Source organism: Leucoraja erinacea, unplaced genomic scaffold (assembly GCF_028641065.1).
Source record: "Leucoraja erinacea ecotype New England unplaced genomic scaffold, Leri_hhj_1 Leri_241S, whole genome shotgun sequence".
NCBI lineage: Eukaryota > Metazoa > Chordata > Chondrichthyes > Rajiformes > Rajidae > Leucoraja > Leucoraja erinaceus.
The window spans coordinates 136,125-162,943 of record NW_026576142.1 but is presented as its reverse complement, the minus strand read 5'-3'; the positions used below and the strand labels follow the sequence as shown (position 1 = coordinate 162,943).

General features: G+C 47.5%; 1 protein-coding gene across 1 annotated transcript in view; it reads right to left on the bottom strand.

The window, feature by feature from the left end:
* LOC129716471 (UPF0687 protein C20orf27 homolog) overlaps positions 1-26,819 on the bottom strand; it is a 79,546-nt gene that overhangs the window by 6,110 nt on the left and 46,617 nt on the right. The window contains exon 4 of the mRNA XM_055666337.1: positions 11,407-11,529. Coding sequence (XP_055522312.1) covers positions 11,407-11,529 — 123 coding nt within the window. The remainder of the gene's footprint in view (positions 1-11,406; positions 11,530-26,819) is intronic.

Genomic DNA, 26,819 nt, shown 5'->3' with positions numbered 1-26,819 from the left:
TATTTTCTATGTTTTAAGTACAGGTGCACAACCTTTTATCCGGTGTTCCAGAAACCGAAAAGCTCCGAAAACCGGCCATTTTTTCCAGATGTCGTCTGCGCACCAAAGCTCGCGTTTGGCGCCAAACCTGACCCAAAACGACCCACGGTCAACCCAGGTCTGTACTACTGTAGCGGCTGCCTCCTCCCTGGAGACCGGGAGACGCTTAAACATCTGTAAATCATTGCTTAAATGTTAGTCAGTTAGTTCAGAGGGCTTTTATGTGAAGGGGGGTGAAGGGGTAAACTTTAATTCTTAGTCCCCTACCTGGTCGGAGAGGCGGGGAGCGGTCAATGCCTTACCGGGTCGCTGTGCAGTAAGCTCCGCAGCGCTGTGGCCGGTGGGGCAGCGGGCGGCGCCGGTTGTAGCTCCGACCCCGGCAACTCTACCCCTGGCTGCGAGGCGCTCCAAATCCAGCGCGGCCCGCGGCCCGCGGCCGGATGCCCCAGCTCCGCACCAGCGTGGTGCGTCAATGCCTTACCGGGTCGCCGTGCGGCAAGCTCCGGAGCGCTGTGGCCGCCGACACACATCGCGGAGCGTCGCTGGATTTGGAGCCGCGCAGCCAGGGGTAGAGTTGCCGGGGTTGGAGCTCCGACCGGCGCCGCCCGCAGCCGGACGGAGCCCCCAGCTCCGCGGCTCCAAATCCAGCGACGCTCCGCGATGTTGGAAGAAGGCGGCCACAGCTCTCCGGAGCTTGCCGCACGGCGACCCGGTAAGGCATTGCTCGCTCCCCGCTGGTGCGGAGCTGGGGCGTCCGGCCGCGGGCCGCGGGCCGCGCTGGATTTGGAGCGCCTCGCAGCCAGGGGTAGAGTTGCCGGGGTCGGAGCTACAACCGGCGCCGCCCGCGGCCGGACGGAGCACCCACCTCCGCGAGGTTGGGAGTCGCCGACCAGGTAGGTAGGGGACTAAGAATTAAAGTTTCCCCCTTCACCCCTACACCACCACCACCACATAAAATCCCTCCAAACTAACTGACTAACATTTATGCAATGATTCTCCCGGTCTCCGGGGAGGAGGTAGCTGCTCCAGACTTTTCAAGCCGCCCGCGCTACCTACCTAATCTACGCTAAAAATCTTCCATTCTGAAATCCGAAAATGTCCGAAATCCGACAAGTGTCTGGTCCCAAGGCTTTCGGATAAAAGGTTGTGCACCTGTATATTATATTGTCACATGTACCGAGGTACAATGAAAATCTTTTGTTGTGTGCTAACGGGTCGGCGGAAAGACAATACATGATTACAATCGAGCCGTCCACAGTGTACAGATACATGATAAGGGAATAACGGTTAGTGCAAGGTAAAGCCAGCAAAGTCTGATCAAACATAGTCTAAGGGTCACCGATGAGGTCGCTAGTAGTTTAGTTCAGAGAGTGGAAACAGGCCCTTCAGCCCATCGACACTAATCCTACCCTACAAACTGGGTACAATTTGCAGAGGCCAATTAACCTACAAACCTACACGTCTTTGGAGTGCGGTAGGAAACCAGAGCACCCGGAGAAAACCCACGCAGGTCACAGGGAGAACGTACAAACTCTGTACAGACAAGCACCCGTAGTCAGAATCGAACCCGGGCCTCTGGCGCTGTGCGGCAGCAACTCTACCTCTGCGCCACCGTGCCGCCCACCAGTCTACCAATAATCAGCGATGTGTTTCACAAAAGTACAATTCAAATAATGCCTGATGCTGCATTTTGTTAACATGTTAAAGGAAGTGAGGGATATGGCTTGGTGGAGAAAAGTGGTAGTGAAAGATAAGATTATGACGATAGATCTGGACCCGAAACCTCGACCCGAAACGTCGCCAATTCTTTCTCTCCTTAGATGCTGACTCACCCGCTGAGTTAAAGGCCTGTCCCACTCAATAAAGATATCATTCATCAATTATTCATTCATTCATTAATTTCACTCACGTAGGCTATTTTTTTAGGCAACTGATCCGTATGGTCGTGAGTAGTCTCCTCAGTCGGCCAAAGAGTTGTAGCGTCATTCTGGTCTCCGCTGGATTTTCAACGTGTTCACAATTTTCAACGACAGTCGGCGACTGTGGGCTTGATGCCAATGATCGTAGCTTGACTTCTCCGGAAGCAGATGCTGTCGTGGGTTGTCGCCAGGTAACGTAGGTTGTCGCCGGTGCTGACTTCGGTGAATTCCATTGGCGACAACCTACATCAACCGGCGACAGGAACTGGCATCTTCAGTTGTCAGAGACAGGGTCGTAGCTTGTTGCAGATTGTCGTGGGTGGACGTAAGTTGATGTAGGTTGTCGCCTGTGTGGTCGTACATTGTCGTAGGTGTGGTCGTCGGTGGTATACTAGGTGGTAGGTTGTTGTAGCTTGTCATAGACATTGTCGTGGGGGGGGGGGGGGGGGGGGGTGTCCAGTCGCTGTTTTTTTGGAGCCCTGCCACGACTATGACAGTCGCCGGCAGTCGCCTAAAAAATCGCCCAAGTGGGACTGGCCCCTTACTCCAGCATTTTGTGCCTACCTTCGATTTTACCAGCATCTGCAGTTCTTTCTTACACATAAGGTTAATCATGATGGGGTCATTGAGCTGCACAACACAAATAGAGGCCCTTTGGCCCATCTTGCCCTTGCAGACCAAGATGGCTTTCTGGACATCCTATCTGGCCTCACTTGTCCTTCCACCCTCCCATCACCCCATCATCATCATTGACATTGGGTCAGTTTGTTTACTTGGGCTCTGTAAATCTCCACAACCCCCCTCAGCCCCCTCCTGCCCCTCGCCCTGCAAAGTGTGTGCGTGAGTTCACGTTCACAAGTTATAGGAGTAGAATTAGGCCATTCGGCCAATCAAGTCCACTCCGCCAATCAAGCAAGGCGAATCTCTGCCTTCTAATCCCATTTTTCCAGCCTTCTCCTCCATAACCCTTGACACCGTTCTAATCGAGAATCTGTCTATATCTGCCTTAAAAATATCCACTTGGCCTCCACAGGCCTCTGTGGCAATGAATTCCAAGATTTACTACCCTCTGACTAAAGAAGTTCCTCCTCACATCATTTCTAAAAGAGTGCCCTTTAATTCTGAGACTATGACCTCTAGTCCTAGACTCCCGGAGAGAGTTGTGAGTCTGTGGAATTCTCTGCCTCAGAGGGCGGTGGAGGCCGGTTCTCTGGACGCTTTCAAGTGAGTTAGATAGAGCTCTTAAAGATAGCGGAGTCAGGGGATATGGGGAGAGGGCAGGAACGGGGTACTGATTGGGGATGATCAGCCATGATCACATTGAATGGCGGTGCTGGCTTGAAGGGCCGAATAGCCTACTCCTGCACCTATTGCCTACTGTCTACATGAAGTTCAGATACGACCTTGGTAAGGTCATCAAAAAGGCCAAAAGGGACTTCTGCTCCAAATTGAGGAGGATGAGACAGATGTTCGGCAGCTGTGGCAGGGCCTGAATGCAATCACCTCCTACAAGGCAAAACCAGGAGGCAGCTCGAATGTCGGCGAAACATCACTCCCTGACGAGCTCAATGTGTTTTACGCACGCTTTGATAGGGAGAATACTGATGTGCCTTCCCGATCCCCCATTCGCTGTGATAGCATTTCAGTCTCAGTCACAGAGGCCGACGTCAGGAAATCCTTCAGAGGGGTGAACCCCCGAAAAGCACCTGGACCTGATGGTATACCCGGTCGTGTTCTAAAAACCTGTGCGGACCAACTGGCTGGAGTTTTTAAGGACATTTTCAACCTCTCACTTCTGAGGTTTGAGGTCCTCACTTGCTTTAAAAGGGCATCAATTATACCAGTGCCCAAGAAGAGTAAGGTGACGTGCCTCAATGACTATCGACCAGTGGCACTAACGCCGGTGGTGATGAAGTGCTTTGAGAGGTTGATCATGGAGCAAATCAACTCCTCCCTCGACAAAAACCTGGACCCACTGCAGTTCGCTTACCGCCACAACAGATCAACGGTGGATGCGATCTCGCTGGCCCTCCACTCCGCTCTGGACCACTTGGACAACAAAAACTCATATGTCAGGCTCTTATTCATTGATTACAGCTCGGCATTTAACACAATCATCCACTCCAAGATGGTTACCAAACTCGCAGAACTGGGTCTCTGTGCATCCCTCTGCAATTGGATCCTCGACTTCCTCATTCACAGACCACAGTCTGTTCGTATTGGTGGAAATGTGTCAGCCTCGATAACAATCAGCACGGGAGCACCTCAAGGCTGCGTGGTCAGCCCCCTGCTGTACTCACTCTATACTCATAACTGCGTAGCCAGTCACAGTGCGAACTCCATCATCAAGTTCGCTGACGACACCACTGTTTTGGGGCGTATCACTGATGGGGATGAAGAGAGATCGAGTATAGAAGAGAGATCGAGCAACTGTCCATATGGTGCCAGCGCAATAACCTGGCCCTCAACACCAGCAAAACCAAGGAACTGATTGTGGACTTTGGAAGGAGTAGGAGGGGGACCCACAGCCCCATTTATATCAACGGGTGGATGGTTGAAAGGGTCAAGAGCTTCAAATTCCTGGGCGTGCACATCTCTGAAGATCTTTCCTGGTCCGAGAATACTAATGCAATTATCAAGAAAGTTCATCAGCGCCTCTACTTCCTGAGAAGATTACGGAGAGTCAGTTTGTCAAGGAAGACTCTCTCTAACTTCGACAGGTGCACAGTAGAGAGCATGCTGACCGGTTGCATCGTGGCTTGGTTCGGCAATTTGAGTGCCCTGGAGATGAAATGACTCCAAAAAGTAATAAACACTGCCCAGTCCATCATTGGCTCTGACCTTTCTTCCATCGAGGGGATTTATCCTCCAACAGGAAGAGACCGGGGACTCTGGTGCCAACGACTCACCGTCGCCGTCGCGGGGCTGGCCGAGTCCGGAGCGGGTGGAGCGGTGGAGGAGCGCTGCTGCTGCTGCTGCTGCTGCGGCCCGACCGGAGAGTCGGAGGCTTCAACGGCAGGTCTGTGGACGGCGGCACCGGGAGCCCGCGGGTCCCTGGAGGGAGACCGCTTTTCAGGGCTCTCGCAACGGCGACTTCCCCCGCCCGAGTTGCGGGGTCGAAGAGCTCAACCTTCTAAACACCAACGAGTACAGGCCTGACAGTGCTGACAAATGCTCATCATATGCTAACCCACTCATTCCTGGGATCATTCTTGTAAACCTCCTCTGGAATTCTCTGCAGAGTCAGCACATCCTTCTCCAGATGTGGGCTCCAAATTTGCTCACAGTACTCCAAATACGGTGTGACCTGCGCCTTATACTGTAGAGTCTCAGGGTTGAAATCTGGCAGTGATTCAGGAGATTTCAATGGGATGAGCGGCAATCAGTAGTGGATGGTTAGTGTGTGGAAATTCCTTCTCTCCGGAGATGCTGCCTGTCCCGCTGAGTTACTCCAGCTTTTTGTGTCTATGTGCAGTAGAGTCTGATTTATATAGTTGACAAAATGTGGCCTCAGTCAAAATGAGGTCTCAGTCAAAATTGTGACCACAATAATCAAATGCTCCTAGGGATACAGTAGTTCTAGTACATCTACAGTAGCTCTGATACAGGTGCACAAACTTTTATCCGGAGTTCCGGAAACCGAAAAGCTCCGAAAACCTGACATTTTTTCCAGGATGTCGTCTGCACACCAAAGCTCGCATTTGGCGCCAAACTTGACCCGAAATGACCCACGGTCAACCCAGGTCTGTACTACTGTAGCGGCTGCCTCCTCCGCGGAGACCGGGGAGACACTTAAACATCTGCAAATCATTGCTTAAATGTTAGTTAGTTTGGAGGGCTTTTATGTGAAGGGGGGATGGTGGGGAGGTGAAGGGGTAAACTTTAAATCTTAGTTCCCTACCTGGTCGGAGAGGCGGGAAGCGGGCAATGCCTTACCGGGTCGCCGTGCAGTAAGCTCCGGAGCGCTGTGGCCGCCGACGCCCAACATCGCGGAGCTGGGGCTGCGGGCGCTGGATTTGGAGAGCCGCGCAGCCAGGGGTAGAGTTGCCGGGGTCGGAGCTCCAACCGACGCCGCCCGCGGCCAGACACCCGCAGCCCCCAGCTCCGCGATGTTGGGAGTCGGCGGCCACAGCGCTCTGGAGCTTACTGCACGGCGACCCGGTAAGGCATTGCCCGCTCCCCGCCTCTCCGACCAGGTAGGGGACTAAGAATTAAAGTTTCCCCCTTCACCACCTAAAATCCCTCCAAACTAACTGACTAACATTTAAGCAATAATTTACAATGATTCCCCGGTCTCCGGGGAGGAGGCAGCAGCTCCAGACTTTTCAAGCCGCCCGCGCTACCTACCTAATCTACGCTAGAAATCTTCCATTCGGAAATCCGAAAAATTCCGAAATCCGAGAAGTGTCTGGTCCCAAAGCTTTCGGATAAAAGGGTTGTGCACCTGTACAAGCTGATAAGTCATGCTGCAGTTTGAAATATGCTTCACAGATGGCACAGAGTAGGTTGATGCCTTGAATAACAAGGCAGTGAATTATGTTCCACCTTCTGGACAAACTTATTGCTAGTCCCGGCATGTGCAACCAGTTCCATAAATCAATGATAGACACAAAATGCTGGAGTAATTCAGCGGGTCAGGTAGCATCTTTAGAGAACATGGATAGGTGATGTTTTAGGCCATGGTCATACAGCGTGTAAACCAGCCCTTCAGTACATCTTGCCCATTCTGACTAACATGCCCCATCTACACTAGTCCCACCTACCTGTGGTTGGCCTATATCTACATAATTAAAAGTCTCATCTTGACCACTTCCTGTTTGCACTGCATATTGATTTTATAAAAACCGCTACCACTTACAGCTGTGATTTTCAGCCATCTTATTCAGAGTCCCCCTCCGCTGTGCAGGACAAGAGGATTTTTCCCATAGATGAAAAATAAAAGAGTTATTAATGTTCTAAAAATGTTGAGATTCTCTCTCCTGTCAATCATGCCATGTAGGCCACGCCCCTTCCGGTGGGAGGGGAGACAGAACTATAAAACCCGGAAGTGTGGGTGTGGCTCAGGCTCTGCAAGATGGGGGAGGGAAAGATCACCTTGGTGGCCTTGCATCCTGCTTGAAATAGTAGGAAACTGCTTTTGAATTTGGTGGCCTTGCACCTTGCTTGAAATGGTATGAAACTGCTTTTGAATTTGGTGGCCTTGCACCCTGCTTGAAATGGTAGGAAACTGCATTTGAATTTGGTGGCCTTGCAGCCTGCTTGAAATGGTAGGAAACTGCATTTGAATTTGGTGGCCTTGCAACCGGCTTGAACTGGTAGGAAACTTCATTTGAATTTGGTGGTCTGCACTCTGCTTGAAATGGAATTTCAAGGAATAACCGTGAGTCAACTGCCAGCCCACCAGCCAAGAATCCATTCGGCCCACAATGTCCATATTAGCCCTCTGGAAACCAGTCCCTTCAGCCCACAACACCCATACTAGCACTCCAGAAAGTGTCCCCCCCCCCCCCCCCCCCCCCCCCAGGTGTAGCCAATTAAGACTGAGGTGAGAAAAAACGTTTTCACCCAGAGAGGTGTGAATTTGTGGAATTCCCTGCCACAGAGGGCAGTGGAGGCCAGGTCACTGCATGGATTTAAGAGAGAGTTAGATAGCTCTAGGGGCTAGTGGAATCAAGAGATATGGGGAGAAGGCAGGCACGGGTTATTGATTTGGGATGATCAGCCATGATCACAATGAATGGCGGTGTTGGGTTGAAGGGCCAAATGGCCTCCTCCTGCACATATTTTATATGTTTCTGCCCATTACCTCTGACACCTGTACTAATCAAGAATCTATCTATCTCTGCCTTAAAAATATCCACTGACTTAGCCTCCACAGCAGTCTGTGGCAAATTCCACAGATTCATCACCGTCGGACTAAAAAAAATCCTCCTCATCTTCTTCCTTTAATTCTGAGGCTATGACCTCTAGTCTAGACAGGTAGTGATCAGCACGGTACCTTTCCCACTGAGTTTCAGCCTGTTTAGTTTATTGTCACCATCACCGAGGTAGAGTGAAAAGCTTTTGTTGCCTGCTATCCAGTCAGTGGAAAGACAATACATGATGACAATCGAGCCATATTCAGTATAGAGCAGGATAAGGGAATAATGCTCAGAGCAAGGTAAAGCCAGTAAGGTCGATCAAAGATAGTCCGAGGGTCATCAAAGAGGTAGATAGTAGTTCAGCATTACTCTCTGGCTGTGGTAGGATGTTTCGCTTGCCTGATAACAGCTGGCAAGAAACTGTCCCTGAATCTGGAGGTGTGCGTTTTAACACTTCTGTACCTTTTGCTCGATGGGAGAGGGGAGAAGGGGGAGTGAAAGGGAATAGAAATGGTTGCTTGGGGAAACATAGGGCAAACTATCATTGAAAACAATCATTTGCTCTGTATTTCACGACCCTGCCCTGATCCCAAAGATAGAGCAGAGAACAGTAAGAGATGAAGCAGGGTCCTGACATGAAACGTCACCCGTCATCCACTCCACTCATCTACAACAATATCACCGGAAAAATAATCTTGCGAATGGCCATACTGATTAAATCAACAAAAATAAATTAAAAAATAAGGGCACAGCGGTAGAATTGCTGCCTTACAGCGCCAGAGACCCAGGTTCAATCCTGACTATGGGTGCTGTCTGTATGGAGTTTGCACGTTCTCCCTGAGACCTACGTGGGTTTTCTCCGGGTGCTCCGCTTTCCTCCCACACTCCAAAGACGTACAGGTTTGTAGTTTAGTTGGCTATGGTAAAATTGTAAATGGTCCCTGGTGTGTGTAGGAAAGAACTGGTGTGTGGGTGATTGTTGGTCGGCATGGACGCGGTGGGCTGAAGGGCCTGATTCTACGCTGTATCTCTAAACATTTCATGTTTGAAGGCATGGTGGGCAGTAAATGGTGGTGACTCTCAGATTCCCATAAACACATTCTTGCCTTGCCTGCACAGTGAGCCTGAGGCACAGATTGAACCCAAATGTTTCCCACACCAACTAGCGGGTTGGCGTCTCGACTCCGCTGGTCTTAAGGAATACTTAATCGCTGAAATATGTTTGTAATTTCGTCGACAGGATAAACGTATTTCCTAGAATACAGAGCAGCACAGCACTGGAACAGACCCTTTGGCCCACCATGTCTGTGCTGAACATGATGCCAAGACCAACTCTTATCTACCTGCACATAATCCATATCCCTCCATTCTCTGCATATTCATGAGCCTATGCATGAATATTTTTTACCGTGTGTGTAAACAAACTTGCCCCGCACATCTCTTTTGAACATTTCCCCTTTCACCTTAAAGCTATGCTCTTTAGTCTTTGGCATTTCCACCTCGGGAGAGAAGGTTCTGACTGTCAACCATATCTATGCTTTATCAGTACCTAAAACATAGAACAGTACAGGCCCTTCAGCCCACAATGTCTGTGCCGAACATGATGCCAAGACCAACAGTTATCTACCTGCACAAAATCCATATCCCTCCATTCCCTGCATCTCCATGTGCCTATCCAAAAGTCACTTAAATACCACTCTCATGTCTTCCCCAAGAACCAACACTAGCAGTATGTTCCAGGTACTCACCACCCTCAGTGTAAAAAAAATGCCCCGCACATCCCCTTTCAACTTTGCCCCTAACCATAAAGCTATGCCCTCTAGTATTTGATTTTTCCATCCTGGGAAAGAGATTCTGATTGTTTACTGTATCTACGCCTCTCAAAATGTTATATCAGCTCTCCCTGCAACCTCTGGCGTTCCAGAGACAACAATCCAGGTTTGTCCAACCTGTAGCTAATACCCTCTCATCCAGGCAACATTCTGGTAAACTTCACGATTGCTAAACACTTTAACTCTCCTTCCCATTCCCACACTGACCTTTCCGTCTGAGGCCTTCTTACATTATCAGAGTGAGGCTAAACGCAAATTGGAGGAACAGCATCTAATATTTCACTTGGGCAGCTTACAGCACATAATATTGATTTATCCAACTTCAAGTAACCCCTGCATTCCCTCTCTTTCCATCCCACCCCCACCCAAGTCGCACCAGCTTCTCAATCTCACCTAACAAACAGCTAACAATGACCTGTTTCCTTTATAATCGTTACTTTTTTTGCAAATCTTTCATCCATTTGTTCTATATCTCTCTATATCACCGTCTATATCTCTTGTTTCCCTTGACTTTCAGTCTGAAGAAGGGTCTGGACCCGAAACGCCAACCATTCCTTCTCTCCAGGGATGCTGCCTGTCCCGCTGAGTTACTCCAGCATTTCGTGTCTATCTTTGGCATGGTTTGCATGGTTTTCTAACTACGGCTCACCTTGCTGGGACTGAGAGATGGGTGACTGGGCTTCCTCGTTGATCACCAGGTAGGTGTGTAGTCAGTCAGTATTGGTTGACCTGATCCATGTCATGTTTTACCACATACCGTTGTACACTCAAACAGCTCATATATTATTATGAGCTGTTTGTCTATTATACTGGTCGGTGTGGGCGCTGGGCCTGTTTCCATGCTGTATGACACTATAAGTCCAGTAACATCCGATTAAAGATAGTTCAAAGGTCTTCAATGAGGTCGATGGGATGTTAGGGCTGCTGTCTGGTTGATGGGATGGTTCACTTGCCTGATAACAGCTGGGAAGAAACTGTCCCTGAATCTGGAGGTGTGCGGTTTTCACACTTCTGTATCTCTAGCATGATGGGAGAGGGGAGAAGAGGGAGTGACCGGGAAGAGACTGGTCCTTGATTATGTTGATGGTTTTGTTGAGGCAGTGTGAAGTGTACATGGCGTCAATGGAAAGGAAGTTACTCTGTGTGATGGTCTGGGCTGTGTCCACAATTCTCTACCATCCTTCCCAGAACCATGTTGTTTTCTGTCTGAGATGAGGGGACGATGAACGTGAATCGCTAGCGTGGACAGCAGCAGTGCTCACGTGATTATTAACTTCTCTGCAATTTATTGTCATGCAAACACCTTGCATAGAGGACGATGGTTGGTACCGTTTAGCACAAACAAGGAACTGCGGATAGATGCAGAAAGCTGGAGTAACTCAGCGGGGCAGGCAGCAGCTCTGGAGAGAAGGAATGGGTGACGTTTCGGGTCACGACCCTGCTTCAGACTGAGAGTCAAGTTTCAAGATTCAAGAGAGTTTATTGTCACGTATCCCAGATAGGACAATGATATTCTTGCTATACTTCAGCACAACAGAATATTGTAGTCATAAATAAATACAGAACAGATCACTGTGTCCATATACCAAGTAATATGTGTAAACGAGAGATATAGACGGTGATGTGGATGGCCTAATTCTGCTCGTATCCCTTATGACCTTATGACCGTATGAAGCAAAGATTATAGAGGAGCTCCTCTATAATCTTTGGTATGATCGTGGAGGGGAGCGGAGACGATGCCATAAACACACTTACCCAGGACTCTGGCCTGCAACGTCACTTTCACCGAGGCGCTGTCTTCGAGTTCGCTGGCGATCAACATTTCCTCTCTGATTACCCCCTCCTTGTGTGCCGTGTACTCGCACTTCATCCGGTGGCCTGGGACAGAGTGGAACAACAGGCCGTTAGTGGATCCAAGGCAACCGTTTCTCAAACAATAACCCAACCAGGTGGCCCGGTGGCCCAGCGGTAGAGTTGCTGCCTTACAGCGAATGCAGTGCCGGGGACCCGGGTTCAATCCCGACTACGGGTGCTGTCTGTACAGAGTTTGCACGTTCTCCCCGTGAACTGCGTGGGTTTTCTTCGAGATTTTCGGTTTGTCCCCACACTCCAAAGATGTGCAGGTTTGTAGGTTAATTGGCGTGGTAAATGTTAAAATTGTCCCCAGCGGGTTTAGGATAGTGATAACGTGCAGGGACCGCTGGTCGGCGCGGACCCGGAGGGCCGAAGGGCCTATTTCCGCACTTTATCTCTAAACGAAACACAATGGACCACAAAATCTCAACCACCTCATTGAAACATACAGGACAGTGAAAGGCTTGGATACAGTGGATGCAGAGAGGATGTTTCCACTAGTGGGAGAGTCTAGGACCAGCGGTCATGTCATAAGAGACCGGAGGAGAATTAGACTATTTTCCCCATCAAGTCTACTCCGCTATTTAATCTTGGCTGATCTATCTCTCCCCCCTGTCCCCATTCTCCAGATTTCTCCCCACAACCTCTGACGCTTGTACCAATCAGGAATCTCAGAAGCCTCAGAATTAAAGGATGTTTAAAGCATATCTGGAGAAAAGAAATAAGTGACATTTTGGGTCATAGAATGATGCAATGTGGAAGCAAGCCCTTCAGCCCAACTTGCCAACATGTCCCGTCTACACCTGTCCCACCTGCCTGCGTTTGGTCCACATCCATTTACAAGAATTATCCCAGGAAAGAGTAGGTTAACCTATGATGAGCGTTTGTCGGCACTGGGCCTGTACTCGCTGGAGTATAGAAGGATGAGGGGTCTCTTGATGGGCCGAATGGCCTAATTCTACGACTATCACATAAACTTATAACTGCAGTTATTAAGACAGGTACATGGATTGGAAAGGTTTCAGAGGGTAGATACAAAGTGCTGGAGTTATTCAGCGGGTCAGGCAGCATGTCTGGAGAAAAGGAATAAAAGGCTATAGGTGCAGGAGTGGGCCATTTGGCCCATCAAGCTAGCACCGCCATTCAATGTGATCATGGCTGATAATCCCCATTCAGTACCCCGTTCCTGCCTTCTCACCATATCCCCTAAATCCGCTATCTTTAAGAGCTCTATCTAAGTGACACTATACCTAACTTGGTGACATTTTGGGTCATAGAACGATACAGTATGGACATTGGCCCCTCAGCCCAACTTGCCCACAACGGCCAACATGTCCCATCTGCACTCATCCCACCTGCCTGCGTTTGGTCCATATCCCTCTGAACCTGTCCTATTCATGTACCTGTCTAAATGTTTCTTAAACGTTACGATAGTCCTAGCATCAACTACCACCTCTGGAAGCTCATTCCACACACCCACCACCCCATGCGTGAAAAAGTTACCCCTCAGGTTCCTATTAAGTCTCCCCTCTCACCTTAAACCTATGCTGTCTGTTTCTTGATTCCTTGTGGGTCTACCCGATCTATTCCTCTCATGATTTTGAGAGACACTTCTTCAGACTTAGAGACAAGGGAGTCAGTCTACTCAAAACGTTACCTATTCCTTCTCTCCAGAGATGCTGCCTGACCTGCTGAGTTACTCCAGCATTTTGTGTCTACCTTCGGTGTACAACCAGCATCTGCAGTTTTTTGGTTTCGAGGGTTATGGGCGAAACACGAGAAGTTGTGACTAGTGTCTAAGAAAGAACTGTAGATACTGGTTAAATTGAAGGTAGACACAAAATGCTGGAGAAACTCAGCGGATGAGACAGCATCTATGGAGAGAAGGAATTGGCGATGTTTCGTGTCTCGACATGTCACCAATTCCTTCTCTCCATAGATGCTGCCTCACCTGCTGAGTTTCTCCAGCATTTTGTGTCTACCAAGTTGGGACCAGTGCTTAGTTTAGTATAGTTTAGTTTAGAGATGCAACGTTGAAACAGGTTCTTCGGCCCACCGAGTCCACACCAACCATCGATCACATGTTTAAGAAGAAACGGAATTTATACCCAAAAGACAATCATTTAATAATTTGAGAAGGCTTTTCAATATAATGTACTCTCACAATGAGGACAATGAAGATATTTCAGTTGTCACGCTGGATGCAGAGAAGGCATTTGATCAAGTAGAATGGCAGTATTTATACAAGGTACTCCAAAAATTTAATACGGGAGAGAATTTTATTAGATGGGTTAAACTACTTTACGAAAGACCTACAGCAAGAATATTAATTAACAATATGCTATCTCCATAATTTTACTTATCAAGGGGTAATAGGCAAAGTTGTGCCTTATCACCATTGCTATTTGCCCTTATGATAGAACCGCTAGCCGAAAGGATTAGAAATCACCCGAATATTCACGGATATAACAGCAAGGACTCAAAGAATAAAATTTCATTATATGCTGATGATATTCTTTTATATATTACTAATACACAAACGAGTATACCCACCTTATTAACACCAATTGAGGAATTCGGCTCTTTTTCAGGATATAGAATAAATTGGAATAAAAGCAAAATTATGTCTTTAAAACCACAGGATTCGAGACACTTGCTAAAATTCCCCTTCAAAATTGCAACAGAAAAATTCAAGTATCTGGGTATTCAAATTACGGGAAGACACAAATCATTATTTAGTGCCAATTTTATGCCACTATTAAATAAACTGATGATTAAATTTTGGAAAATGCTCGCGCTCTCATTGATAGGTAGAATTAACGCTATAAAAATGACTTTCTTACCACAATTAATATATTTGTTTCAAGTGATCCCAATATATATTCCAAAATACTTTTTCAAAAAACTCGATTCTACTATCACTAATTTTATATGGGATTACAGAGCACACAGAATTCAACGAAAGCATTTGTGTAAACCTAAAGAAGTTGGGGGTTTATCATTACCTAACTTTATGTATTACTACTGGGCAGTGCATATTAAGAACATAATGTACTGGTTGGATAGTTCCACTCAGCAGTTGGAGTGGATAAGAATGGAGAAAGAGGAGTGCTATCCGCACGATATAGGAACAATCTTGCTCTCACTGATAAAATTGAATAGTATAATATATAAGAAGAACCCAATTATTCACAATACAATAAGAATTTGGAAACAAATAAAAGTATCCTTGAAATTAAATAATCTATCAGTACTAACCCCACTATTGAACAACCCCACATTCAAACCATCTCTCATCGACAAAACATATCAACAATGGGATACCTCAATTATAGAGATCAACTGGTATTTACGTTCTCCTTTTCTTTACTATGTTTATTTCAATTATTGTGTCTTTCTGTGATTCCACACCGCTGCTTTGAAGTATGTCGCGCATGCGTGCTGGACGGGTTCTTCACGTAATCCCTCATCGTAACTCCTCATAAAATACAGATCAAACTTTGAACTGGTAAGTTCTCGTTTAATCTTACTATTATTCAGCGTATGTTCAACCTGTGTCAATAAATCCTGGACCTTGATAACATAAAGCTTAACCATGCACACTACAGATTGATGCAAGCATGTTTTCTGTGAAGGACCGAACATTATCATGGCACGGCCATAGCATTTGTCGTTATTGCTATTGGTACAGAAACACTCTCGCTTCCCACATAGTAAAGAGTAGGAGTAAACGGGTCCTTTTCAGAATGGCAGGCAGTGACGTGGGGTACCGCAAGACTCAGTGCTGGGACCCCAGCTATTTACACTATATATTAATGATTTAGACGAGGGAATTGAATGCAACATCCCCAAGTTTGCGGATGACACGAAGCTGGGGGGCAGTGTTAGCTGTGAGAAGGATTGCTAGGGGGCTGCAATGTGACTTGGAAAGGCTGGGTGATTGGGCAAATGCATGGCAGTTGCAGTATAATGTGGATAAATGTGAGGTTATCCACTTTGGTGGCAAAAACAGGAAAGTAGACTTTATCTAAATGGTGGCTGATTGGGAAAAGGGGAGATTCAATAAGACCTGGGTATCATGGCACACCAGTCATTGAAAGTAGGCATGCAGGTGCAGCAGGCAGTGAAGAAAGCGAATGGTATGTTAGCTTTCATAGCAAAAGGATTTGAGTATAGGAGCAGGGAGGTTCTACTGCAGTTGCACAGGGTCTTGGTGAGACCACACCTGGAGTATTGCGTACAGTTTTGGTCTCCTAATCTGAGGAAATACATTCTTGCTATAGAGGGAGTACAGAGAATGTTCACCAGACTGATTCCTGGGATGTCAGGACTTTCATATGAAGAAAGACTGGATAGACTCGGCTTGTACTCGCTGGAATTTAGGAGATTGAGGGGGGATCTTATAGAAACTTACAACATTCTTAAGGGGTTGGACAGGCTAGATGCAGGAAGATTGTTCCCGATGTTGGGGAAGTCCAGAACAAGGGGTCACAGTTTAAGGATAAAGGGGAAATCCTTTAGGACCAAGGTGAGAAAAACATTTTTCACACAGAGAGTGGTGAATCTCTGGAACTCTCTGCCACAGAAGGTAGTTAAGGCCAGTTCATTGGCTATATTTAAGAGGGTTAGATGTGGCCCTTGTGGCTAAAGGGATCAGGGGGTATGGAGAGAAGGCAGGTACGGGATACTGAGTTGAATGATCAGCCATGATCATATTGAATGGCGGTGCAGGCTCGAAAGGCCGAATGGCCTAGTCCTGCACCTATTTTCTATGTTTCTATAATTTATGCGCAACAAAATATCCAGGTTGAAGGAATTTTCCAAAGGCATTTTATAATAGCTGTTAAAACTGACTATACCCATCTGACAGGTTAAACATTACACTAACTAACAAGAGATGGCCAAAGGACATAAATGCAGCAAATGTTCTTTTGGGAACATATTTAAAGATGTCAAGACGCCACATTATCGGACATTCATACCCAGTTTGTAAGCAACAATTGAAAAGGTAGGGGTGTGTGAATCAGTGCAGGATGGATAGATGGTGGTGGTGGGGAGAGGGGGGGGGGGGGGCTTGAGAAGGCAATCGGTGTGGATTGGATGGTTTGAGGCAGGAGAATGAATGCGTGTTGGTTGGAGTAGGTAAAATTGTGAGGGGAGAGTGCGGGGGATGACAGTGGGTTGAGGGGGGGGGGGGGGGGATCTGTGCAGGATGGATGGGGGAGCGCTGCTGGATGAAGGGGAGGAGCAGTGCAGGATGGATGAGAAGGGGGTCAGTACAGGATGAATTGGGGGACCAGTGTAGGATTGATGGGGAGTGGCAGGAGAATCAATGCGAGGTGGATAGGGAGATCAGTGCAGGATGTATAGATGGGGGTGTGGGGGAGTAGATGAGGAGGGGAGCACAGGGGACTGAATAGAGGCAGGAATGGGGATCAGTGCGGGATGGAGAGGAGGTATCTCAGGATAAGGGGAGTGGAGGGGCGTACGAGAGAGAGAGAGAAAGAGAGAGAGAGATAGATAAAGGGGCAGAGGAGGTGGGAAGGCCAGCGCTCCTCGGACAGCACCGGAATCATCGCAGCCTTGGGCGTCTCTGTCAGGCACGGAAATCGCTATGAAAATATAGAGGGGACCGGGGGTTAGGTTATCTTGGCGGCAGTGAGCGCATGCGCATACTCACACACGCGCGCGAGGATTCGGAGGCCCCGTGAACGGTAATTTCAGCTCAATCCAGCGCTAAATGCAGCTGAACTCTTCTTGTCTCGCCTACAGCCCTGTCTCAATCCAGACAGGGACAGGCAGAGCTGAGCTGGGTTTTGCGCTGCTTCTCTGCTCTGTTTGTGGGCCTAGGGGCACCGCTCCCGTCTGATTCCCGACGCCTCTGGCCACCCTCGGGCGTGGGGGGGACGGTCCAGTGGTGGTTCAGCAGCGATTGCAGCGCCGGAGACCGGGATCGATCCTGGCTGCGGTGTAGGGCTGTCGTGAGTGTTTTGATCCCTCCTCCAATCACCGTGCTCCATCCTCAGCCCACCCCCCCCCACCACCTACTTCCGCCCTCTGACCGACACCTCCCTCCTCCAAGGGTTTGCTTTGAAAGTGGAGTGGCAGCAACGGCCGCTAACAGGCCGTGCGGGGTGCAGGAGGAGGAGGAGATGGAGCCTTCGTCGTCGCTCCGCTATAAGATCTTTGCCCACAACCGTCGCCGACACAAAACGTCACGCTGCCGGACCCACTGAGTTACTCCAATTTTTTTGTGTCTATCTTCGGTATAAACCAAGTTGCCAAGCCGGGCAAAATGACTCGCCGTTTAGGTTGCCCGGCGGCACTTTGAGTGGTCAGTGGCACCCAGCCAACTGTTAATTTCGAGCCCTGCTGAGGCTATGACCTCTGGTCCTAGACTCTCCCACTGGTGGAAACATCCTCTCCACGTCCACTCTAGCCAGGCCTTTCACTATTCAGTGAGTTTCAATGAGGTACCCCCTCATCCTTATAAACTCCAGCACAGGCCCAGTGCCGTCAAACGCTCATCATATGTTAACCCATTTATTCGTGGGATCATTCTCGTAAGCCTCCTCCAGAGCCGGCACATCCTTCCTCAGATATGGGGCCCAAAATGGTTCACAATACATGCAGACAACATCCTCATTAACCTTGTATAGGTCCAGCTCTATAAGATCATCTCTCAGCTTTCTGCACTACACGATGATCATATAGAAACATATAAAATTCTTAAGGGATTCGACAGGATCAATTCAGGAAAAATGTTCCTGATGTTGGGGGAGCCCAGAACCAGGGGTCACAGTTTAAGAATAAGGGTGTAGGCCATTTAGAGCTGAGATGAGTAAAAACATTTTCACCCAGAGAGTTGTGAATCTGTGGATTTCTCTGCCACAGATGTAAGTGGAGGCCAATTCACTGGATGTTTTCAAGAGAGAGTTAGATTTAACTCAGGGGTAAAGAAATCATGAGATATGGGGAAATGGCAGGAACGGGGTACTGATTTTGGATGATCAACCATGATCATATTGAATGGCGGTGCTGACTCAAAAGGCCGAATGGCCTACTCCTGCACCTATTTTCTATGTTTCTATGGAATAAAATGCTGGCCTGTCCAACCACTCCCTGAAGCTCAGGCCCTTGTGTCCTGGCCATATCCTCGTAAATCTTATCGGCATTCTTTCCAACTTAATGGTACCCTACCGTTCAGCGACACTTAATGAAAGCAATTGAAACGCTCACAATTTCAGTTGCACTTAAAGGCTAATTTACAAAATGACTGTGTAGTGAGAGCAGTGTGAAACACCAGCTATTACAATGCAAATGCTATTCAGCCCAGCAGCAATTTCACAAACGACTTGCAGTGTGAATCTGTAGTGTGAATCTAAACAGTGGAGGGAAATAAAAAGGCTGCAGAGAGCTTTACTAAACAAAGTATGTCGAACCAAGTTGTTTTTTCACATAGAATCATACAGCATGGAAACAGGCCCTTTGGCCCAACTTGCCCACATTGGCCAACATGTCTCATCTACACTAGACTGACCTGCTGGTGTTTGGCCCGTATCCCTCTAAACCTGTCACACCCATGTACCTGTCTAACTGTTTCTTAAATGTTGGGATAATCCCAGCCTCAACTACTACCTCTGGCAGCTCGTTCCATGCACCCACCACCCTTTGCGTAGAAACGTTACTCTTCAGATTCTTATTCAATTTTTCCCCCCTTACCTTAAACCTATGTCCTCTGGTTCTCGATTCGTCAACTCTGGGCAAGAGACTCTGTGCGTCTACCTGATCTATTCCTCTCATGATTTTATACACCTCTATAAGGTCACCCCTCATCCTCCTGTGTTCCAAGGAATAGTCTTGGAGTTATTCAGTGATACAGTGTGGAAACAGGCCCTTCGGCCCAACTGGCCCACAAAGTCCCAGTTACCCGAGTACAATTTGCCTGCACTTGGTCCATACTCCTCCAAACTTGTCCTATCCATGTACCTGTCTAACTGTTTCTTAAACGATGGGATAGTCCCAGCCTCAACTGCCTCCTCGAGCAGCTTGTTCCATTCACCCACCACCCTTTTGTGTGAAAAAGTTACCCTCGGATTCCTATTAAATCTTTTCCCCTTCACCTTGAAACCATGTTCTCTGGTCCTCGATTCCCCTACTCTGGGCAAAAGACTCTGTGCATCTACCCGATCTATTCCTCTCATGATTTTGTATACCTCTATATGATCTCCCCTCATCCTCCTACATTCCATGGAATAGCGACTCAGCCTACTTAACCTCCACTTGTAGGTCACACCCTCTAGTCCTGGCAACATCCTCGTAAATATTTTCTGAACACTTTCAAGCTTGACAATATCTTTCCTATAACATGGTGCCCAGAATTGAACTCAATATTCTAGATGCGATCTCACCAACGTCTTATACAACTGCAACATGACCTCCCAACTTCTATACTCAATACTCTGACTGATGAAGGTCAAAAAGTCAAAAGCCTTTTTGACCACCTGCGACTCGACCTTCAAGGAACCATGCACCTGTACTGCTAGATCCCTCTGCTCTACATCACTACCCAGAGGCCTACCATTTACTGTGTAGGTCCTACCCTTGCTCTACGTCCCAAAATGCAACACCTCACACTTCTCTGTATTAAATTCCATCAACCATTCCTCTGCCCACTGGGCCAATCGATCCAGATCCTGCTGCAATCGTTCACAACCATCTTCACTATCTGCAAAAATTATTTTGTATTATCAGCAAACTTGCTAATCTTTCCCTGTATGTTCTCATCCAAATCATTGATGTCGATGACAAACAGTAATGGGCCCAGCACCGAACCACTAGTCACAGGCTTCCAGTTTGAGAAGCAACCTTCCACCATCACCCTCTGCTTCCTTCAATGGAGCTAATTTGCTATCCATTCGGCTATCTCTCCTTGGACCCCATGTGATCTAACCTTCCAGAGCAGCCTACCATGCGGAACCTTGCTGAATGCTTTACTGATGTTGTGATGTACACAACATCTACAGCTCTGCTCTCATCAACATTTTTGGTCACGTCTTCAAAAATATCAATCAGGTTTGTGAGACACGACCTCCCACGTACAAAACCATGCTGACTGTCCCTAATCAGCCCTTGTCCATCCAAATGCCTGTATATCCTATCCCTCAGACTACTCTCCAGTAACTTACCAACTACAGATGTTAAGCTCACCAGCCTATAGTTCCCAGCATTTTCCCTGCAGCTCTTCTTGAAAAGAGGAACAACATTTGCCACCCTCCAGTCTTCCGGCACCTCTCCTGTATTTAAGGACGACTCGTAAATTTCAACCAGGGCACCGGCAATTTCCACTCTGGTTTCCCGCAATGTCCTCTGATATATCAGATCAGGCCCTGGAGATGTGTCTACCTTCAAACACGACACTACCTTCAATACTTCTTAAATGGCAACCAGTGACTGCTTCACTTTCCTCCATCTTACTGTCTTTCTCCTCTGTAAATACAGAGGAGAAATACTCATTTCGGACCTTGCCCATCTCCTGTAGCTCCACACAGAGGTGACCGCTTTGATTCCTGGAGTCACAGCCTACTCAACCTCTCTCAGTTCTTGTTCATTGGTTTAATTGTTAATTTCACTCTCCCACCCCATCTCTCCACACACTCAAACCCAAAAGGTGAGAGGGAAAAGATTTAATAGAACCTGAGGGGAAGGGTGACCTGTGTATGGAACGAGCTGCCGGAGGAGGTTGTAGGGACTATCACAACGTTTGAGAAGCATTGCAACAGGCACATGTATAGGACCGGTGTAGAGGGATATGGGTCAAACGAGGGCAGGTGGGACTAGTGTAGCTGGGACATGTCGGCCGGTGTGGGCAGGTTGGGTCGATGGGCCAGTTTTCACACTGTATCACTCTATGACTCGACTCAGTGCAGTTGTGGAGCCGGTGCCGCCTGTCTCTCATAGTGATCGCCAGTGAATAATGGAACAGTCACCTCTGGAACCGAGGTTGTTGCTAGGCAACGGGCAGCTTGGGACATAGCATCATGTTTGTAATATTGCTTTCATCCGTTTAGCTCTATGAGGGAATTTTAATCATTTACGAGAAACAAAACTTAGGCTTGAAATTCAATTACCGATCAATGTCGTGTGCTGCCCGGGGAATGTGTGCTGCAACATGGAACTATAAACGTGTAGTCACTTCTTTCAAAGATAGACACAAAATGCTGGAGTAACTCAGCAGGACAGGCAGCATGAGATGAGGAAAAACTTTTTCACCCAGAGAGATGTGAATCTGTGGAATTCTCTGACACAGAAGGCAGTGGAGGCCAATTCACTGGAGGTTTTCAAGGGAGAGTTAGAAATAGCTCTTAGGTCTAACAGAATCAATGGATATGGGGAGAAAGCAGGAACGGGATACTGATTCAGGAAGATGAGCCATGATCATATTGAATGGTAGTGCTGGCTTGAATGGGCCGAATGACCTACTACTCCACCGATTGTCTATGTTTCTACATTTCTATCTCTGGAGAGAAGGAATAGGTAATACGTTCTTCAGACTGATGTAAGGGGAGAGGGAGATAGAGATTAAGAAGCGTGAAGGTATGAAAATGGGACAAAGGGAATGGAGATCAAGGAAAATGTAAAATAATTAATTGTTAGCTGGGAGAAGGTTACAGCAAAGCAAACAGAGATAAAATGTAGTAGGACACAGTAAGACTAGTGGAAGAACTGGGAAGGGGAGGGGATGGAGAGAGGTAAAGCAAGAGTCACTTCATATTAGAGAAGTCAATGTTCATACCGATGGGCTGTAAGCTGCCCAAGTGAAATATGAGGTGCTGTTCCTCCAATTTGCACTTGGCCTCACTCTGACAATGGAGGAAGCCCAGGACAGAAAGGTCAGTGTGGGAATGGGAGGGGGAGTTAAAGAGTTTTGCAACTGTATCTTTAAATTATACTAGACCAAGTGTGACCCGTTGGTCCCTGTCACACGGGAGACCTGGTCGCCCAATGCAACCCGTTCCCCAAAGCAATATTCCACCACTCACCCATAACCCACACGAGAGGCCTGGTCACCCAATGCAACCCGTTCCCCAATGCAATATTCCACCACTCACCCGTTTTCCCCATATTCCACACTCACCCATAACCCACACGGGAGGTCTGGTCCCCCAATGCAACCCCTTCCCCAAGGCAATATTCCACCACTTACCCGTTCCCCCATATTCCACACTCACCCATAGCCCCCAACTGTGCAGGGGCTTATCCCCAGCACAACCTCCCCCTACTCTTGCTTCGAGGACTTTAAAACATAATGCAATTGCCCTCCCCCACCTGTTCAGGTAAAAACTTGGCGGAAGGACTCAGTGTTCCTCAATTGCAACAAAAGCAGGGCCAGCAAGGATTTAGCTATTAAATTATTCTTAAACTTGAATTTTTAAACATAAAAATCATGAATAACTTGTGAAATATAACATCAATGTGAACGGTACTTTATAGGAACGACCTCAGGACAAATGTGAGTAATATGGTGCAAAGATGTTTTGCGCTACCATGTCCATTTTGGCGTAGATCCCAGATCACATACGGATAGATAGATAGATAGCTAGCTAGATAGATAGATAGATAGATAGATAGATAGATAGATAGATAGATAGATAGATAGATAGATAGATAGATAGATAGATAGATAGATAGATAGATACTAGGTGTGGTTGATGCTGCTGTAGACATGGGCTGCAAGATGGTTTGGAAGAAGGCAATTTAGAGGCATAGTGACAAAGCATGGAAAGAAGCTCTTTGGCTCAACTTGCCCATACCAACCAACATAGAAACATAGAAAAATAGGTGCAGGAGTAGGTGAATCAGCCCTTCGAGCCGGCACCGCAATTCAATATGACCATGGTTGATCATCTAAAATCAGAACCCCATTCCTGCTTTTTCCCTCAATTCCATTAGCCCTAAGAGCTAAATCTAACTCTGTCTTGAAAACATCCGGTGTACTGGCCCCCACTGCCTTCTGTGGAATAGAATTCCACAGATTAACAACTCTCTGGGTGAAATCTCAGTCCTAAATGGCCTGCTCCTTATTCTTAAACTTTGACCCCTGGTTCTGGACTCCCCCAACATGGGGAATATTTTTCCTGCATCTACCCTTAAGAATCTTATATTTTTCTATAAGATATCCTCTCATCCTTCGAAATTCCAGTGAATGCCCGTACTAAGCTTGGTCCACCTACCCATGTTTGGCCCATATCTCTCATGAAGTCAGAGTGGAATACAGTGTGGAATGCGGCCCTTTGGCCTATCTTGCCCACACCGACCGCCAAGTCCCATCTACACTAGGGGGTTGGTGGGGTCACCACCATCGCTACTGGCAAATTCATTTCACTTCGGGTGCATGTGACGAATAAAATTGACTTTGACACTATGTGCACCAGCCTGCGTTTGGCCCACATCCCTCTAAACCTGTCCTCTCCTGTCTAAATGCTTCTTAAACGTTGGGATAGTCCCTGCCTCAACTACCTTCTCCGGCAGCTCGTTCCATACACACAACCTTTTGTGTGAAAAATGTACCCCTCAGGTTCCTATAAATCTTTTTTCTCCTCGCCATAAACCTATATCCTCTGGTTCTTGATTTTCCTACTCTGGGCAAGAGACTGTTCATTTACCTGGTTTAATCCTCTCATAATTTTATACACCTCCATAAGATCACCCATTCATCCTCTTGCGCTCCAAGGAAAAAAGTCCCAGCCTACTCAACCTCTCCCTACTGCTCAGACCCTCTAGCCCTGGCAACATCCTCGTAAAAGTTACCCCTCAGATTCCTATTAAATCTTTTCCCCTTCACCATAAACCTATGTTCTCTGGTCTTCTCTGTACCCTTTCCAGTTCAACAACATCTTTCCTATAACATGGTGACCAATACTGAACACAATATTCTAAAAGCGACATACAACTGCAACATGAAATCCCATCTTTTGTATTCAATACACTGATGTGCCAAATGGCTTTGTGACATAGAAACATAGAAACATGGAAATTAGGTGCAGGAGTAGGCCATTCGGCCCTTTGAGCCTGCACCGCCATTCAATATGATCATGGCTGATCATCCAACTCAGTATCCTGTACCTGCCTTCTCTCCATACCCCCTGATCCCTTTAGCCACAAGGGCCGCATCTAACTCCCTCTTAAATATAGCCAATGAACTGGCCTCAACTACCTTCCATGGCAGAGAATTCCACAGATTCACCACTCTCCGTGTGAAAAATATTTTTCTCATCTCGGTCCTAAAAGATTTCCCCCTTATCCTTAAACTGTGACCCCTTGTTCTGGACTATCTATCTAACATCCAACATCAGGAACAATCTTCCTGCATCTAGCCTGTCCAACCCCTTAAGAATTTTGTAAGTTTCTGTAAGATCCCCCCTCAGTCTTCTAAATTCTAGCGAGTACAAGCCGAGTCTATCCAGTCTTTCTTCATATGAAAGTCCAGACATCCCAGGAATCAGTCTGGTGAACATTCTCTGTACTCCCTATATGGCAAGAATGTATTTTCTCAGATTAGGAGAACAAAACTGTACGCAATACTCCAGGTGTGGTCTCACCAAGACCCTGTACAACTGCAGTAGAACCTCCCTGCTCCTATACTCAAATCCTTTTGCTATGAATGCTAACATACCATTCGCTTTCTTCACTGCCTGCTGCACCAGCAGGCACAGGTAACCACTCTATCTACCTGTGATGCCACTTTCAATGAACTATGTACCTGCGCTCCTAAATCCCTCTGCTCTACAACACTCCCCAGAGCCTGACCGTTCACTGCATAGGTTCAGACCATGTTAGATTTTCCAAAATGCAACACGTTCACAAGTTATAGGACTAGAATTAGGCCATTCGACCCATCGAGTCTTTTCCGCCATTCAATCATGACTGATCTCTACCTCCTAATCCCATTTTCATGCCTTCTCCCAATAACCCTGACGTCTGTTCTAATAAAGAATTTGTCTATCTCTGCCTTAAAAATATCCACTGACTTGGCCTCCACAGCCTACTGTGGCAATGAGTGTCATAGATTCACCACCCTCTCTCCTCAACTCCTTTCTAAAAGAGCGCTCTTTAATTCTGTGGCTATGACCTCTGGTCCTAGTCTCTCCCACCAGCGGAAACATCCTCTCCACATCCACTCTATCTATGCCTTTCATTATTCTGTACATTTCAATGAGGTCCCCCCTCAACCTTCTAAACACCTCACCAGGGTCTATGGCGTTACAAGAAAGCAACTCTACTGTGGCGCCACCCTGCTGCCAGTGGGGAGCAGCATAGACTATCCACATCTCTCCATAGGAGATGCCTGACCCGCTGAGTTACTCCAAGGAACTGAGATGCCGGTTTAGAATGATTTCTGGATAGCTACGGGGAGAAGTTGGTCAGATTTGGATTGTTTTCTCTTGAACGCAGGATGTTGCAGGAGACCAGATAGAGGTATATAATATTATGAGAGGCATAACTAGGGTAAACAGATTGAATCTTTCCACAGGATGATAGGATCAAATACTAGAAGTCGTAGCTTTAAGGTGCAAGGGGCAGGCATTGTAACCGCATTTTAAAGACACCTAGAAAGGTAAATGGGTAGGAAAAGTGAAGAAGAATATTGGCCAAGTGCGGGTAAATAGGACTAGCTTAGTTGTGGCATCTCGGTCGGCATGGATAAGTTTGGCCGAGCGGCCTGCTTCTGTTCGTATGCCTCTATGTCTACCCAATGCTAAACCAGTCTGAAATACATTATCTCATAGCCACCGAGTGATACAGTGTGGAAACAGGCCCTTCAGCCCAACTTGCCCACACGGACCAACATGTCCCAGCTACATGTCCCACCTAGTAGGGCAGCACGGTGGCGCAGCGGTAGAGTTGCTGCCTTACAGCGCAGCGTGTGCAGTCCCGAAGACCCGGGTTTGATCCTGACTCTGGGTGCTGTCTGTACAGAGTGTGTACGTTCTCCCATGACTGCGTGGGGTTTTCTACGAGTTCTTCGGTTTCCTCCCACACTCCGAAGGTTTGTAGGTTAATTGGCTTGGCATAAATACAAAATGTCTCTAGTGTGTGTAGGATAATGTGCGGGAATCACTGGTCGGTGCGGACTCGGCGGGCCGAAGGGCCTGTTTCCGCGCTGTATCTCTAAATTTTACTTCGGAGTCACGTGAGTGACTTCGTGAAGAACCCCGCTTCCACGCATGCGTGTCATATCGCTACACGCATTGCAACGAGTCACACAGGGGGGAACGGCGTTCCCCAAGCGGGAGATTTGAAAGTCGGGAACA